This window comes from Botryllus schlosseri, chromosome 5 (genome assembly GCF_051294905.1).
Source record: "Botryllus schlosseri isolate E-star chromosome 5, Bs_hap1, whole genome shotgun sequence".
Classification (NCBI taxonomy): Eukaryota; Metazoa; Chordata; class Ascidiacea; order Stolidobranchia; family Styelidae; genus Botryllus; species Botryllus schlosseri.
In genome coordinates, this window is record NC_137240.1 from 13362353 (window position 1) to 13381214 (window position 18862).

General features: G+C 41.0%; 1 protein-coding gene across 3 annotated transcripts; it reads right to left on the bottom strand.

The window, feature by feature from the left end:
• Positions 1 to 1090: 1090 nt before the first annotated feature.
• LOC145439076 (uncharacterized) lies at positions 1091 to 18862 on the bottom strand. Of its 3 annotated transcripts, XR_013915091.1 has the most exons (8): positions 13802 to 18573; positions 11252 to 11376; positions 8130 to 8247; positions 7591 to 7672; positions 6119 to 6201; positions 5922 to 6049; positions 1449 to 4346; positions 1091 to 1403 (listed from the first exon to the last, which is right to left on the bottom strand). XR_013915091.1 is itself a non-coding variant. In XM_080316544.1 (7 exons), exons 1-7 carry the CDS (start codon positions 18640 to 18642, stop codon positions 2055 to 2057), a joined length of 2880 nt encoding a protein of 959 aa, XP_080172670.1. In that variant the 5' UTR covers positions 18643 to 18862; the 3' UTR covers positions 1091 to 2054. The 3 variants fall into 3 exon arrangements, 2 of the variants coding, with proteins under 2 accessions (XP_080172670.1, XP_080172669.1); XM_080316544.1 differs by lacking the exon at positions 13802 to 18573 and adding an exon at positions 18591 to 18862 and having other exon boundaries at positions 1091 to 4346; XM_080316543.1 differs by having other exon boundaries at positions 1091 to 4346.

An 18862-nucleotide genomic window follows, 5' to 3' on the forward strand; every position in this document is an offset into this window, starting at 1 on the left:
ACTGTATTTTGGGCGTTGAGCGCGAACGTTTTGACCTTTTTTTATAGTCAACCGACCACGAAGTGGGAAAAAGTTATCATTTTTTCAGGATTTTCCTCCGGTTTTGCAAGTTTTAAAATTTTGAAACCTGCCTTTTTTTTCAGATTTCCAAAATATGATACCCCTTGATAACCCTAAATAAAATGGTCATACAAAATCCTGCATGTTCGTTCAGAATACACATTACTGATATATTTTTTGACATAATCTTGGTGTTTCTCGTTATTTGCACATTTTATCCTCAGTACATGTTTGATATTGCACTACGCATCTCGCATTCGATGTGGATTTGATTTCGGAAGTTCGACCAGATTATATATTGTTATCGCAGAAAATCGGGATGCCAAATCGGGACTGTCTACACTTACATACATGCTTTTCACGGTGGGATTCGAAGAAATATCACCAAGGGAATTTGCGTCCTGCAAAAGAACTTTCTTCTTATCGAATGGTAGGCCTATACTTAACCAGGACTTGCGAAAGTATTTCTCAACGTTTTCACAACTTCAACGTTAGTTTGTTCCTCATACAGTTGCATTAGGGGGTGAGCATATCATTTCTTGCAAGTGAGATACATGACTTCGCGGCGCCCAATTTGAAAGCCACCTCTGTATGGATTGGACAGTGGGCATTTCTTAACTATTAAAATATAATAGGTCAGTGATCATTTCTCAAGTCGACATATTCCATATCGTTTAGCTTCTCTGTTGTGCAACGGTACCGCCACCGTGCGACCGAGTTTTAGATTGCTAAGCAGTGTTGTTAACATGATATCGTTAGCGCCATTTCCCTTTCTCAAACATTTCATCCTTTCTCAAAAAAATCAATTTCGAACAGCATGGAGCATACGAATGATATCTCTATCTGGAGACTTTTCTACATTATCCGCTTAAAAAGGGATATAGGCTACATCACTACTGAAGTGCCATGCAGGAAGCATATGCTAACGGCTAACGCTGGGCTAGGGCTACTAAGCATTTGAAGATGTCGAATTATCGACCACACCACGTCATTAATCCAAAGTGGTATGTTCAGCTAACACACAGAAATCTTTTTCCGATGCATGTATTGTAAAGAAATCGGCACTCAACAAACAACAAAATTACGAAAGGAAAATAGCAATGTGTTTCATCAGCTCTGTGTGGTCACCACAGTGAAGTACTAGGAAGTACGGGCTATATTCGGCAAGCAATGACAGCATGTACGGCGATGTACCTACTATCAGCAAGCGAGTTTTGTCAGTTGTGCTGCACGTTGGACGACAGCGACAATGCGGCAATCATGACCAAATCAGTAGGTATGTTGATCTGACATCGTGAAAGATGTCGGACATTGATTGAATTCTACCCTTTATCGAGTGTGAGCTATATGTGGCCATTGCGGGTTACCTGATACAACCTGACCATGACATGAAAGATCAGCCGGGACGCGATTTAAAACATGATGCCATATTCGCAGTTCTCCCGACTCAAATCTTAATCTCCACTTTTCCAATCCCTGTTCAGCAGTGTTTCATTTCAGTACACATATGAGGATGGGCTGAGCATTTATCGGTCAATTTCTGTTATGACACACAGCTGAAACATATAACCATAGTGTACTATAGGACACTATGATATAACTATGAAGTTCCCTGCTACGAAGGCGAAAAGTAAAGTAACGTAACACTGGTTACAGAGTTCAAAACAAAGGCTCAGTACAGTACGCACGGGCATTCACACATTAAAATAGTTGGATACGATGCTACTAAACTCATCCTTAAAGGATTGGTTTAATTTACGATTACCGACCGTATTGTTATTTTCTTGATGAGCGCCTACGCGCTTACAGTAGATACGACTTCAAGAGGGAACTGAGGCACTTTTGTTTCAAATATTAACACTGCCACGAGCGTTATTTCCATTTCGACGTCACAAAGAAGGCGCGAAGTCATTTGATTGTTGACAACGAAACTGAATTCGGTCCACGCGCCAGAGCTCAGAAGGCCCGGAATCACTAAAATGTGATGGCCTTTATTACGAACCCCAAGTGGTCTCAGTCTTGACAATTACATTTCTCGCTGGCACAGACTGCAACGCGTTGCCGAGTCCGGAGCAATAGTATTTCTTGTGAGCGATAAATGTCGACAGGCTTGTGAATTGGGTGTTGCAGTTTTTGCACGTCTGATTTCGGCCCTTCGACGATGACGCGTTCTCCGTCTTATCGTTATTGTTATTGCTATTCGCCATGCCGTTACTGCGATTGTCCGGGTCGCTTTCCATGTTGCTATTCGCCTTGTCAGCTTCTACGACTGCCGCAGTTCTTGAACTTCTACTAGCCGTTGACGACGGTGATCTGTTGGGCTCTTCATCACCAGATGAGCTAGCAGTATTTCTCCTTAAATCAAGCGGTAACCCTTTCTCTGTACCGTCCATTTTGTTCTCCCTGGCGTGACTCGAATGGGTTTGATCCCAGAGATTATCTTCCTGCTTGACATTGATAGCGGCGGTACAGCTTTGCCTCGCCGGTCTGCGATTGCTTTTCATTGTCAAGTCCGGATTGCTAGCGTAAACCCCGCGCGATCCGCCCCTTGATTCGCCAGCCGACAGCTTGCGGTCTCTGGAGAAACCTGCCAGATTTGGAGAGTTTTGCGTGGATCTAGAAGTGTCCGGTGGCAGCCTCTCTCTCATCGCAAGGTACTGCTTCATCAAGTACGGGTGCATCATAGCCAAATTGCCCATCATAAGAGACTGCTGTTGCAGCAGATGCGATAATCCCGCGTTCGCCAACAGATTTTCGGAAGGGAACAGATTACCTAAACTCGTAGATCTTTCCCCTTCTCTCAACCTCCACAGATTTTCGTTGATACCGAGAGCGTTGTACGGTGACGCTATTCTCTCGATGGATTCACGCGACGATTTTCTCGAAGGATTTCGCGGCGTTGCTGTTCTCGATGTTGAACGGTCCTTTCTCCTGGTGTGACAGTAGTACTTTTTGTGGGCCACGTACGTGTCCTCTTTTGAAAACGATATCTTGCATTCCTCGCAAAAGTATCGCCTTTGCGGCGATGCTTCGCTGTCGTCTTGAGACGGCTGGGCTGAGATATTCGGAGATTTTGTGTCGGGTTTTTTTAGTCGCGGTTCGTCGTCGTGTGTTTTATTGGCGCTGTCATCCGGGTTAGGTGTAATCGAACTTTGCAGCGGTATGAAATGAGACCGCTTCCTCGCGTTTACGCTGGTTTGTTGGCCAAGATTGCGGTTATGCGCGAGGTAATCTTGGCTCAAGTACGCGGCTGGCGGAGGTTCGGACAGCTGGATTGAAGTGGAACGGTACGGGTTAGCTTCCGTGTTTCTTTGCTCGTGTCGTCCGGCGCAGTAAAACTTTTTGTGGGCCCGGTAATTGACGACGCTGTTGAATTTAATGTCGCATTCGGTACAGTGTTTCTCTTCTTGGGCGTCGTTTCGAAACGGGAACGATTTCAAGGATATGTTCATCCCCGGCACGGCGGGGCAGGACATGCGCCTGTCGTCGTCTGGGAAGTGTTTGATCGAGAACTGCGTCTGCGATTTCTCGTTCGACGGGGAATTTTCTTTGCTACTAGGCAGCTGGATGTACGATTCCGGCACTGCATCTGCAATTTCAGGTAGCTCTTTTGGCTCTTCGCTCATTCCAGGCAGCCGCGGAGCGTTGCGTACTTTCAATTGCGACAGCGCCGGACGCTCCACCGTGGAGTATCTTCGCGCTTTGGCGAGTTTCGGGCTTTTGCTGCCTCGTTGCCTCGAGGAGTGGCTCAACTCTAAGAAAGACTGCGCCTTGTTACCGTGTTCCGACAAGACATGATGTCTCAGTGCGTGGTCGTTCGAAAAAGCGTTGTCGCACACGATGCAGTGTAGAGGCCGCCGCTTTTCGGTGGGAAAGTTCGGGCTGGCGGGCTTGAACCGGGCGTCGCTTGCGTATTTCGAAATCGGGTCGCTTGTACGATCTTGCCCGTTGACGCCGGCGAGGATCGAGTTGCTTGAACTGTTTTCGCGAGTACTCTCCGGAGACGGGCTGTTTGTGCGGTTACGTACTCTGGGACGTGACGTGATTAGAGGGCGATTCATGGAATCCCTCGGTGCTGCTGTCAACTCCGTTGCAGGTACAGTTCTGGGAGAAGGCGAGCTGATGAACTGAGGTCGTTCTTCGTCTGGTAGGGAATTTCGAGACAGGACGCGCGATCTGCTCAGGGATTGTTGAATTCTAAAGAGGGTTTGCTGCAATTTTTCGATGCGCTGATGTTCCAAATCTATGTCTTCTCGGTGTGTTTTCTTGCAGCCGCTTCCGCGAGCCTGTTGGGGAAACATTCGTCATAAGTTTCGGTTGACTTATCGTGTATACAGGGGTGGTCAGTAACGAAGTACTTCTACTTTTTGTAAGTAATCAAGTCGATTTTGTCTACTTGCACCAAAATTGACTCATGTGATTGTCGATTTTAAAACTAATTCTACTTCACAGTCAGTGTTTTAGGCAAACCTATTGCCGAAGAATACTAACTTTATTACTCTCATGGAAATCGCCACTGTCACTTGTACTCGAGTAGAAAGTAGGAATGGTGTGAACCTCGTGACGCCACGTGACGTCATATTGCTGATTGCAACCCTACATTTCATTGAAGTGATAGCCTATATTAATGTACACAATACCTAGCGACGATTGGGGCCACATAATGCCATAATGCTGAAGTACATATTGACGTTTTAAACGTTGCCAAATGTATCAACTGGGGCAAACAAATGATATAATAATCCCATAAAATCAATATCTTCCGTCGCTTTGCCAACAATTTCGACGAGGACTTGCAGGGGATAATAAGCTTACGCCTTAACGGTCTACGTCAGACCGGGCAATATATTCGGCGTCTGACAATTGCTGCGTTGATATTGAGCTGAGTGTAAAACGGTTTCTAAATACTTGCTACCGATATTACCCCATTAACAAGTTAAACAGAGTAGTCAACACCACGATCGCACGGATTTGGTTTTGATGATACAAATAAACATATGAAGTCAAGATTGGCCCCGTATGCCTGCTAGATTTTTTACATCGGACAACGATATCAATTTCATTGATTGGTTTAATAAGCATCATTCGCTGACTACATAGTGTATTTTGCCCTTGATGTTGTGTGATTGAGGGTCAAGCTCACAGCAGAGAGTCACTAAATATTCACAAACGGAAAGCTGGATATTTCGACCAAACTTTTGTAACAAAGCAAGTAAAATTTTTGAGATTGCATAGGTGCATGTTCGTTTAGTGTTGATTTTTTATGCTGCCAGCGCCTTGCATAGAGTGGCCCGCAGTTAAAGTGCAATAAATTTCAACGAAAGATGTTATATTGAAGTGAAAATTGTAATATATGAAAAAGGTTTACATTGCAGAACCTACCGAGGTTCGTTTGGGAACTTGGACCTCTAAATTACTGAGATTCACACACAGAACGCGAATGTCCATCCCTAGTAGAAAATTACGACGTAACTTCTCTTTCTACTAGATTACCAACGACGACGACTTCAACAACCTCTATATGTATGTATATCGCGTGATAAATGTGAGTTGGTACAATTTCTCAATTTTACCATCGCGACACCAGAGGGTCGAGATTCATCTGTGTTCGCTGTTCATTCGTGCTGGCGTACCTGTTCAAACGGCGATCTTGCAAACAGACAAGAGAAGGACCGACAGGGCAGAGAAAGTGTCAAAGAATACTAGACTGGTTGTTATTGTATTTCAGATTTAATATATGATAAATGTTACCCGTGGTATCGGGATATTATCACCGAGTATAAAGTATTATGGTATTTCTTTATCGCAGAAGGACAATCCATTTGGTGGTAATCGACTCAGCCACAACAAAAAATCCATACCGTTAATAAAGTCTCTTCCAGAGATTTGGTTTTCATCAAATAATTGAGCGCGATGCAGTATTTCCGGATGTGCGTCTCGTATGTTTCGGCGTTGAGGAAATACAGTCCACACGCTGGGCATATGTATTCTAAGAAGCGAATCATTGCATAAGCGTGAGCAATATGTACACATGCATATCACAAGGTATTTGACATACCAGAATGATTACGCCTGAGATCGGGAGAACCTCTTCTATCGTTTGCGGATGTCTCTACTTTCCTTCCGTTATGAATTGTGTTTCTAGAAATCGTTAGCATAATAGCACAACTATATGCGACGTAGCTAGGTAATTATTTTCTAGCATTCCAAGAAATCTCCCGTCAGCCTATGAGGCACGGTATTGTCATTGTTCGATATCTGTGTATATAGTATATACTGACGGGGTTGTATGCAATGCATGCATAATTGTATATAAGGATAATATCGGGCGGAAAACAGCGTTGTAATCATCTTTAGAATATCATGAGAATCGATATCGGCAAAAAAAAAAAAACTTTATCGATGATAAAATTAATCTTTGGAGTCGGTTTAAAATGTCCGCCCTGGAAATCATTGTACATAATGTAATAGTCACATGAATTGATTGTATCACTGAATTGAATATTCTGACATCGCAACTTCAGTTGGTTTGGTACAAGACATGCAATTTGCATTGTACAGCATGCATAATAAATAAATTTTTCTACAATTCTCTGTAGTACCCCATTCACCAATGAATTGTTTGAAGCTGGCCCAGAATAATTATATTAATACCCACAATAGTGGAACTAAAATCCCAATCACACAGTGGATGCGTGGATTTGATCATTGTGTTTCACGACGCGACTGGAGCAGCGGACGATCATAATATACACAGAGGTTTAGCCTATGATCTACCAGGGCCGTAGCTGCTGCACCCAAACCCCCAATTGCGGGAGCTTGAAGGGGCCCAATATTATTTCGTTGGTCGTTTGTTGGAGGATATTTATTAAAAATGAAAATTTTCGCGGCGCTTGGCGCGATTTCATGGGCCGAAAGATCTACATTTAAATATCATCATTAAATTAAGAGAAAATGCACATATTTTAGAGAAATACGCATATCGACTCCAAGATAGGAGGTGGGCTACAGCACATTTTCAAACCGGAAAATGGGCCACGGCCAAGAAAGGGCTGAGAACCCCTGGCCTATAGCCTACCCAAAGCCCATCAGATTGCAAACCATTTATCAGGACACACTGCCGTCTCTATAATCATAATCACGCATCGCCCATAAGCTATAATAAACTATATATAGTATTGCTGGTTTCATTGCGTGTGCGACGCTAAAATACTTCTTACCACAAATCGCTGCGGTCGAAAATAGATTTCGATGGCATGGCAACCGCCATTAACTGTGGGATCACTTTTGATGTGTTCTCGAGACTCGGGAAAAGTGCTTAAGCCCCAGTTTACTTTAATCAAATTCCAAACAACATTCAAGAACAAGCCCGTCGGGATCTGTAAGTAATCTTACTTATAACTAGATGAAGAAAGCGTAGTTTTTGTGTGACACAATGTCAAACAATACGGCACACCCAAGGCTAGTTTATTGCGTTTCCATATATACATACCGATCAAATCTAGTCATTCGTATTTACCGTATACTCACCTAATAGCACCATCTTGAAGAATTATTTTATTTTTCATTCCAATCGCTCGATGATTTTCTTCAGGTAAGCACTCTTGGAACGCTGAAATGACAAAAATATTTAACTGAAACCGTCGATTTTTCATATATGCATATTCAAATTAAGATTGTCACACTTCATCTTTGTCATACGAAATCGACCAGCACTCCCGCCAAAGGCGTCGATAAGATATATTTACAGTGTGATAAGCATCGTCGTTGATGGTATTTTCGATATTCCTTACTGTCAGGTTTGTCAATCAATTATGGGTAATCAGTCGCAGCAGATTAAAATTATTTTTAGAAAAAGATTCGAAATCTTTAAATCTCATCACAATTATATTCAGCAATAAACAACATCATTGACCCAGAATGCGGGACTGTAGAGCTCATATCTAGATACCAAAAATCATCAGATTTCATTAGTCATTGCACATTTCCTGCATACCACTACATATGCCAATATAGACATGGTGCTGGATGGTCCTGCGGTCTAAAAAGTTACGGAACGCGTTACTTACGTTTGGCATTAGAAATCACAGCAGATTCATCCTGATATGTGGATGGATAAAAGGGCGTGTTGTAGGCGGGATCCGGTTCATATACCGGAGTCGTCGGAGATTGAGCGTTCACCGCCCGCTGGAGAAGGGAAACAAGATGTATGACAGCAGTTATAGTCATCACTTCTTACGAATATATGTAACAGGGATTTTACCATGATTTTAACCATGACTAGTTAAATGTTGAATTTCACAACGTCGATGTTGAGGAATTCCTGTGGGAAAGGATATCTTAATGCGAAGGGTAAGAGGCCCCGTTTCCTGGTCCCAAACACTTATTGTAAGGATATCATTCATCTTTTTATGCTATGGAGGAGGTAGGTTATACCATGCAGATATTTCGTGTTGGAGATCCTTTCTTTGACACATCAGCAGCAAATTGTTTAGGAAAGCATTTGCGCAGTGCGCATGCGTAGGCTAAAATATACCTACGCATAATAAACTACATATTATGTAGTATATCTGAGGTCAGGTAGATTTTCCCAGTAGGCTACTACTTACCAAGTGTTGATTAATTACAAAATTGTCGTGTCGGGCAATAATGACACTAGTTCATAAAAATTGAGGAAAAGTTCGGCGTTTTAGCCATTCGCTGATGAACGAACCGTCTGCATGCTATCGGTTTGCCTACCTACCTATCGAGTTTACGATCATCACATAATGGTGTGCCGCGTTATCTATTCCGAAATCGGCGATGGGTATCTCATCAATATTTCATGATATCAGATGACACGGGTATGAACTATAGGCTATATATGAAACTGCAGATGATAAGAGGAAATGGTGGAGAATTTGGGCGAGGGCCATCCATTTATCGAAGGTGTATCTACATAGCATAAACGGCGTATTCCAAAAAACTGATACCACGTTTTCTATAGCAGAACATGAGCAGCCGCATACTGTCATTTCATCCGAAAACCCAACAAATAGATAGCGGTGATGTACCGATGAATAGTTTGGGTGGTCGAAATAGTAATCGATATCTATCACATCATGTGTACCGTTTCCTGCTGTAAATTGTAAATGCGTAAAAATTATAGCGTGGTTCTTCTGTCGACAAGATCTGATTGTACAAATCGTAATTAAACGGTATCGGAAGAAGAACTCCAGACTGAATTGATCCAATACCCGCGAGTCTCTCCGTACAAGGTGGATCTATTGTCATTAACCCACCAACGCAGATTATGGCGATACAACGGATAAGTTATACAATTTCGACAAAAGTTAAAACTCGTGAAGGGGTGAGCGTTTCGAATCGGTGAGTTCCAACCGATTCAAATCACGAACTATTCGATTTAAATGGGGTAAACACCCGGTTCGAGAATCTTAGTTGTGGTGATTCGTCGGATCCAGGCAATGCGATGTTGAAGTTGTTACTCAGAAAGTGGAACACTATTTTCACATAGGTTAATTGTTAATTATTAAACATTTATCGAGAGTTGATATTCTACTCTGATTCGGCTTCTCCCGCCCACACTCATAAAGACGGCTATGCGTATCCCCGCCTTTGCGATGTTGCGAGTATAGCTGCTCTGCCTTGATAACATCTCGCAGCGAATCTGATTATCAGTAATCACTTGCCTAATAGACGGAGCAAAAGCACGGTCACTTAAATAATTTCCAGTTACATTCGCAAAGGAAACCTCATACCGTTAATAGACCTATTGGGTATGGTCAATCGCACTCTATGTAACCTGACGTTGTCAAAGTAGTCAAGAAAGCTACTCAAGTAGAAGTAGAAGTAGCGACGAAATAATCTACTCAAGTACGAGTAGAAGTACTTCTTCCATAAGTCACCTAAAACTACTTGAAGTAGAAGTAGAATTGATTGACATTAAATCTACTCAAGTAAGTAAGTAGTTTTGAAAACAGTCTTAATTCATTCGCATAGATAGACTGTCAAAAGCTGCAAATTGAGCTATGCGGAAAGTGCAGAGATCTGGATTCGTATTGATGTAGCAATTTTCGACAGAATAAGCATTCTTTCGCATTATGGGATGCACATTATAGTATTGATATGAAAATTCGATACTAACCGTTTGTATACTAGAAGACCCCGTTTTGGAAAATATCATGGCTTGGCGCCCTATACCTCATATTATTACGCCTCAAGTTTAGGCGAAGAGCAATACGGATAAGTTATATCGGATACGGTTTCAACACTTCGCGCGATTAGTGTACGTTAATAACAAATATTGTGGATCGTAAAATTCATACTTGGTGTATATTTATTTTCGGAAAATAGAGGCATTACTACAATTGCTTTTATGCTTCAATAGTTCTGCAGACAAAAGAACTGAAAGTAATTAGAACTCAAAGTATGATACTCCGAGTATCATACTCGGAATTGAAAATGAAATACAAATACCACTTCTAAAATGCGGAAAATATATTTCATGTCTTTTGTCCATAAAGCTTCAAAGGTAGTCTGCTAAAATAGGTGTAACGTTCCAAAAAGTCGGATTTTCCAGATTAGCAGGACACGTCATGGGCTGCTAGATTACGATAGGATAGGAAATTAGTAGATTGCGAAATGGTAGTTTCAAACGTTATGGTGGGCCATATTTACTGTGATGAAATATTTGATATGGGCGACAATGCTGTGTGAGCGGAACCATAAACAATCCGGTACCTGAATTATATTCACTGATAATTTCGTGAAAACATATTTGTCACTCCATAACTACTGTGCGCGAAGCGCAACAAGATATTTGGACTTTTCTTGACTTTTTTGAGTATTAAATGTTGGTAATCCGTGAAAACAGCCCCGAAATTCCTCAGGCTATCTTTCGTATTGGGGGATTAAACTACTTCTACTTGACAAACTGAAAATAGCGAAAAGTAAGTAAGTAGATCACAAAATATTACGAAGTCGAAGTAGAAGTAGAGAAAATCAGATCTACTTGAGTAAGTACCAGAAGTAGAGGAAAACTACTTGAGTACTTCTAAAAAGTAGAAGTACTTCGTTACTGACCACCTCTGTATGTAACGCATAGACCAATATGGCCAATTTCCAAATCTTTCCACGCGGTATGCGCATAGCCTTCATACAGTCCGTGAACAAACGTGTGCATTCATCTCACCTGATTATCATCACACATGATTTGCTCATAAGATCCATCGATGTTCGGTTGTTGCTGCTTGGCGTTGCACTGATGTTCGGCCATGGTTATATTTTCCTCGCACGATGCTTCGTCGTTGCCCATTACTAGAATGAGATGCATAAGGCTAGACTATATATACGGATGAAAGTATGTTTGAGTCGGCATATTATACGTTATTTATTATCAAACTGAAATAGGGGATGGGATGGTCAGGGTCATATCTTTGTATATAGACGCTGTAATATGAATTTATATTCCAGTCCATTTTCATATAAATTCAAGAGCGAAAGGAAGTCTCAGAAATTGCGAGTCTTGCCTGAAAAAATTATAGACTCTGGAACATCGTTGATGCTTGGTAGTTTGATGCCTGCTGGACCTGGTCGTTATAACCGTAACAGGATGTGTTCCTCTTTCAAAATATATCACTACGCGCCAAACCACCACTTTTACATACTGTACATAAAAACGCATATTTTTATGACGTACTTTTCTCAAATTACATTACTATATCCAGACACCACAAACCAAGTCGGTCGACGGTATAATAGTACAACAATGATGTCCGAGTTGACTTGTCCACTCACTTTCCGATTATCGCGAAAATTTTACGATTGTATCATAAATATGCAATATATACCGGTAAATTTTTCAATATAAAGAGCTATGGCGGCGATTCTCAACCTTTTTTTCTTCACGGACCCCTTTTGGTCATCAGGGACCCCCGCGGACCCCTTAAGTTTCCGTTGAAATTTAGCTCAATTATCATGCAACCGTGATATGACTTGTGCAAAATTTAACTCTAGGATAGTGATAAACAACAACAAAATGACTCATCTTATAAATAATATCGCTTTCAAAACTACATTCATTGCCGTAAAGAATTTATTAACTCGAAGACTTTTCGTGTGCCCCATATCAAGAGTAAAGCGCTCCATTTTATTATTGAATCGCTACGTCATATTGCCAATTTAGTTTTCGTTTGAATCTGTTTCTATATGCTTGTTATTGTGCCGTTAACTCTTGGTAAGGGGCCCACGGAAAGTCTTCGAGTTAATAACTTCTTTACTGCAATGAATGTAGTTTTGAAAGCAATACTCAGTTTCAATACCGTCAGCCATATATTCAAGTATTTAAAGAAAAGGTACAATAAATATTAATAAAATAAATACATTATGTAGAAATTGCATCGATTTTTATTATTTCAAAGCGAATTGTGCAGGTGCATTTATTAAAATAAGACGTGCATTGAAAACCCGCGCTTTTGATTTGATATGAAAGAGTCCTGAAAATGCATTTCCACAATGATAGGTGGTGGCGAATGTAATATTAACTCGTAACGCTTCCGACGACACCTTAATGAGCCAAAATTAAGAAACAGATTTTTGACTGAACGTCCACGTCGTCCAGCCTATATACATTTCTATCTGGCAGCACATCTCCATTTCTAGCGACTACTCAATAGTTTTTGCTGAGGCTGACAACTTGTAAAAGACTTTTCACAAACCCCGACAAAACATCTTCAAAAAGCAATATATGTTTGTATCATTAGGATGATGTCAATTTATCAATTTTAATGAGTTTGCACAGCAGGATATTTCATCCCAGGTTGTCATTTTTGTAATGTGAGTAGTGAAGTTTTACCAGTTAGGAAGCGAATCTGTCTCGTGAATTGTCTAAGTGAAAAAATACAAATTAGTCTATCAATCATTTTGCAAATTTGGAGGTCTCGCGGACCCTCTGAAAATGCTTCGCGGACCCCCGGTTGAGAACCACTGAGCTATGAGGATAGCTACGACACGACATTTCTATCACCCGAGTCGGATAAAATAAAGTCTGTGGCATGAAACAAGCTTTTCGCGTCACAGGTTTTCTTTCCATTAATTGTTATCTGTTGATATAAGTTTTGGCTCTTACAAATGTCACGTTATACGATCAAAGCAAGATTGCGAATAATTGTTAACTGAAAATGAAATGAGTGACAAACGTCTTTCAGGGATACAGCAGAGATAATCGGTTTTGAAGGATATGATTTACACTCGGAAAAATATCGGATAATACAGTTTTGATGCAACTATGACATCGTTGCGTATCAGGCAGTACCGACTACTAAATAAGGAAAAGTAGACATATAAGTAGCATAAACTGGCTCTCGCCAATACTTGACACCACTTGATATGAAGCCATAATATTCCCATGATGCCTCATGAAAAATTCTAGTTATCCTAATCATTGATATCATTGATCAATTGATACGGTATAGGACTATAGGATATACACAAGTCTCGCATAGTCGATAAAAATTTAAGCATGGAATAATCTCAAGTCATATCTGTCATAACGCAATTCATTCCATTTGCGATGCAAGCGTCGCTTTAATTGAAACTGCTTTGGGCTATGAATGTTGCTTTGATTCAAGCACAACTGAGTTGAACGAAAGAAATATCTGAGAGATAAGGATATCATATATTCTTATTAATTCCCAAGGATTATAACAGAGCGTGTCTACCAGTTGTATTGGGATATACTCACGAAGTGACGGCTGCGTTAGTGCTGTGTATAGGTAATCCGGTGCTGACGAACACCACAACATGCCAGGCTACGTAAAAGGAAATTAATCGCACATTTTGCATACTAACTTCAGATATTGTGGTTCTTTCAAATTGATAAGAAGAATTTGGGTCAATTCGCAACGATCGACTGTGATGTATCCATCACGTTGTGACATTGTGGCACTTCGCCTGTATCTTAAAATAATACTTGTGTAACATTCGCCGCATCGAAATATTTAGTTTTAAACAAACACTGATAGGCTGCCTTGATAGTATTTGTTATTTTGAGCAATGAAATTCGATAAATTGGTTGATGAGAAAAGCACGCCAGTAAACAAAGTGCTCGAAAAGAATATTCCTAAAATTCTGAGCTCATGCCGTTGTTATTATCACTCAGGTTACCCACGTCTGGGATTTCTCAAGTATAAGATATATCATTCGACAAGGACACGTCGATTTGTCGATACCTGTGGAGAGGATTTCCAGAGTACTTGACAAATACATCATGCAGTGGGAAAATGAATGATCACAACATATATGCGCGAGTATTGCGTGATAGTTTGAGATGAAATCGTAACGGCCATCGGCCAGGGTCAATAGCCGTACAAAAGTCACGGCGTGGATACGATTTATCAGCAAGTGAAATAATCGGATCATGCCGATTTGATGCTTTCTATTTGACATTATATTTTGTCAGTACATAGGCAAACTTCGTGTCTCGAGCCATCTAACTTCCTGTAAATTCCCAGTTACCCATGACCACGTACCGCTTCCAATGTCTCAAACAAGCTCCACAAGAATAGACATAATCACGGAACAAAACAAAAGTGATTAGTTCACGACCTCGCTCGCCTGCTGCATTATTGTACACAAGGCCGTAACCGCCGCACCCCAAACCCCCCAATTGGATGGGGGTCGAGATCGAAGGGGGCCCGAAATTATTTCGCAAATCAACATAAATTATAGAGTATTTTGTGGGAAATTGATACAACTTCTTTGGCCTTCGCGCGATATAATGAAATTAAATGTCTACTTTTTAACATGGGTGCTCTCCGTACGGTAGTATGGTGGCTATTAGCGATGGCATAGTTCGTGTTAACATTAACTTTTATAAAATGAGCGCTCTGAACACGAATATATGACATCACACTGCTAATTCAAACCGACCGATGTCCACACGATACTGCCGGAGTGGTAGTCGGAGTAGGAGCAGTAGAGTATATGCTTGGTGTCATTATAGAAGGATGTCACTCACAGCGATGTGACTACAGCGAAATGTCCTATGATTAACAACTTGTTGGTTAAATTCTAACAGACTCGAGATTAGTTTTCGGCTCACCAAGACCCCTTACTCGCATCCAGCAGTATTGTTGAGATGCTCAATGTATTTTCAGCGTCTAGGAACAGTTTGGCACCGCCGACCCAAATATCATTAATGGTTTCATTAGGCATAACTAACTCAGCCACTGCGCAGGAATATAAGCTCATGATCTCTCCCCTGTCCATTTCTGCGCCAAGCACAAAGCGGTGACGAAGGCTAGTATTCACAGCCTGAATAGCATATCCCAAGCAAAGTTATAGAGAATCAATAAAATTTTCACCATATGCTGGCCGCGCTAGATTTATCTTAGATTTGTGTTCACTGTTCATGTTCATTGTTCGGGCTCCTAACTTTCAGTCACTGCTATGCAGATAGTGGGTGGGTGTCGGATTTCAAACAGTGCTCCAAGTCGTTTCGATAACTTCCTATCTTTTGATGGTATTTCTAAAAGGACAAAATTATTAACAATGGGCCGAGAGTGACAGGAAGCAAATTTTGATCAAGATGTTGAGATGATGAGATATTAGATTCTGGTCTTTCACTAAAATATTCATAACGAAGAACTATCCGGGGTTCATTTGCGAACTCAAATCCTCGAAATATCGAGATTCCCATTTCCAAAACAAACCTAGAGCCACCATCTCTAGTGACCTTGCATCCATATAAATCCACATTGCTAGTAATACCGACCACTGCCCCGTAGATTCAGGAACGCACCGTAATTCTTCACGCTTCATTACATAGTGAACAAAAGTTACATGATGAAATTGCATGTTTGCTTTAGCAACGTTACTGATTCTAAAGTCTGCTTTCTCGCGCCTGTATGCAAGCTGCTAACTATGCCTGTCGTCTGAACTTCGTCTGTAAGCATTACACTTGTCTAGATATATCTGCAATCCTTCCTCGTAACGCTGTCGCCGTCTCTTTGAGTGAGCGCACCCAAAATAATATGTAGTTCCATCGATTCGACGGCGCAGAGATCGTATCTTATCGGAATTGAGATCTTCAGTTATCTCACAGTAACTTTGAAACGGTTCGTTTTGCCTAAGGGCGTCGTGCAATCTTGATGCGAGGATATATGTTGATCCACGATGCAATAACTTGGAATTGAACGTCAGCGACTCAAGCGTTAATTTGCATTTAATGATTCGACTAGTCGACCAATTTCCTTTTGGTCCGCGACGCTTTATGTCGGCTGCATGTAGATATGACCTAACTGTTAATTACACCCATTTAAAGAAATTATGAATGCGGAAACTCATACCGCATTGTAAATTGGCAACAAAAACGCATTCCCGAAATATCAAACGTGCTGTGTTTAAAATACATCCTTGATAGTCAATGGTGAGTCAGTCTTAAGAAATATACAATGGCGTGTGTTCTATACGTTAATTATTGCCTTGTCGTTTTACTTTGCCAGTTATACGCCATTTCTAATTCCGCATAATGGGGAAGTGCTCATCCTCCTGTACCGTAGCCTACTCGGAGTTGGTTTGTTAATACACTCGACTGTCCAGGCAAACTTTACATCTTAATCAACATATACCTACATAGTCACTTTCGAGGCATGGTTTGGCGGGCGAAAATGGAGAACGACGATTTTTCGCCAGGTTTAGGAAAGCGATGATAATCACCGATCAAATCTGCGAACATCCTTATTTTGCACCGGCTAATATTGCATTGCACGTCATCAGTAACATTTTAGATATGTGAACGTATATTTTTGTAACAAAATGTTGGGTGCCTTCCGGCAGTTTAATTTACAGGCTATGCGTAACCAAGTTGAAGGTATTCACAGGTACACTAATATTGCGGCTTTGGCCCTCACATTAGAAATTTAGCTATCTTGTCTCGTTCAGTACCGGGAAAATATATCCACCGACATCACTTGGAGACTTCAAACGCAGTTAACCAGTGCGAGAGAATCTTTATTTTGTCAACCGTGCAATGATGCAAATCAATAACATGCATAACAAAAATTCAATCGGTTGGAATGTGATATAACATATGAGGAAGGTATAAAATCCATTCACGATTTTTACTGAGTTAGCCTAGTTGATAAGTCTCGCAATCAGCGTTACTAATTCCTAATGAGACGATGGTGAATGGCATGATGATGATAATAATAATTGTCCTCGAAAGTCTGTGCGCGACGTGCGACCCGCGAGTTCACGACGTTATTCATTTCTGGCTCGCTTGTCAAATAGGTGGATTTACATGACGGAAACAACAAAAATGTGTCAGCGAAATAAGTCACTCCAAATTTTCAACTTCGGCGTCCTAGGTAGGCCAATATAGTTTACTCCGTAACAATAGATACGTGACGTCACGGTATTGTTACAAATTTCGCAGCTACAAAATTTTCATCGTGGCTACGCCTATGAACACTATGAGTAGGCTACTTTGCCAAATATTTGTCCAACGGGCCATAATAGGCATATTGTGGGACGTTCTAATTACTATATATATCGGCAACGCCGAAAACTCTCCTTTGCAGAAGGATGTTCGTAATATGCATAATTGTGGTATAAAGATATTTTCATCCTAACTTCGATCAAATCATCGCATGTTATAATCGCGTATTAGTCGAAGCTTGGAGCTGAGTTTATTCACCGTGCGTCTGTCTCGATATTTCGCAATACCATATAAAACAAATTGCATTCACTGAATATCCCTTAACTGAATAAATTTCAGTCATAGAATTTGATAATTAGGTTATTATTCACCCTGACATTATAGCCTCTTTCGAAGAATTATAGTTATTCCATCGACGAGGTCTATCTAAATTTGCCAAATATCATCAATTTAGTCCACACATCACATACGTTCGTAGTATACTAGGCCTTCTACAGTAGGTCACAAACGTAACGTTTCCCGTTCGACGCGTTGGGCGAATGTGAATATATCTTTGGGATTATAACCGCCCTGCCGTGAAAAGGGATCTCTGTTAATCCAAATGTGCCCTGCATGTGACGATCAAGCCACGAAATTACGGTATGATATTCTATAATACTGTATTTGCTCGGTACGAGTTACGAAAATCTTGTCGTACCGTACCAACTTCCTGATAAGAAGACAACTAGGCTAATTCCAGTCACATTGTTACCAAAAAGCACAAGATACTATATGATTATATTTTGAGATTCGTCTGTCTTTATACTTTTAATCTGGATATGTGTCGAACCCCGGTTATGTATCACAGATTATAGTAGAGTAGGCGGGTTTAGTCAGTCACAATGGGTGCAGCCCCTGGTCGAATTCAGGTTATTTACATCAATATTGAGATATATACTCATATACATGCTACTGTTCGTTCAGCAAAGCCGACATTGCACGACGTTTTATTCCACAAGATGTTACATTACTTCCAACCCACAGAGAAGTTCGCACAAGGATATTTGCATCGTGTCGAGTACAACAAAAAAGATTCATATCATAAATTGCGTACCTTCATTGTCCAGTTGAGCATGTTTCGGCCTTTTCTGCTTCCTACGTGACATAACTGCTGCCTTGACAAATCAAGAACTTGTCTTTGCGACCACAAAGCGATGCATGAAACAACTATATGCCAGACTGCACGAGATGTGCTTTCTGTAGCAATCAATTCCATTTCTCGTTAGGCGTATGTGTCAAGATGTCATTTCCTCCGATTCGTTTCTCAAGCAAAATTACAACCCGCCCGTCTAATAAACGCGATTTCTATAGCAGCGCGAACAGGAA

Coding starts and splice junctions, on each gene's coding strand:
- LOC145439076 (XM_080316543.1), bottom strand. CDS start 13,862: ATGTTGTGGTGTTCGTCAGCACCGGATTACCTATACACAGCACTAACG. Junction 6,202..7,590: donor CTTCAAGATGGTGCTATTAG/GTGAGTATACGG, acceptor AACGATTTCTAG/AAACACAATTCATAACGGAA. Junction 4,347..5,921: donor TGGAAGAGACTTTATTAACG/GTATGGATTTTT, acceptor TTTCCCCAACAG/GCTCGCGGAAGCGGCTGCAA.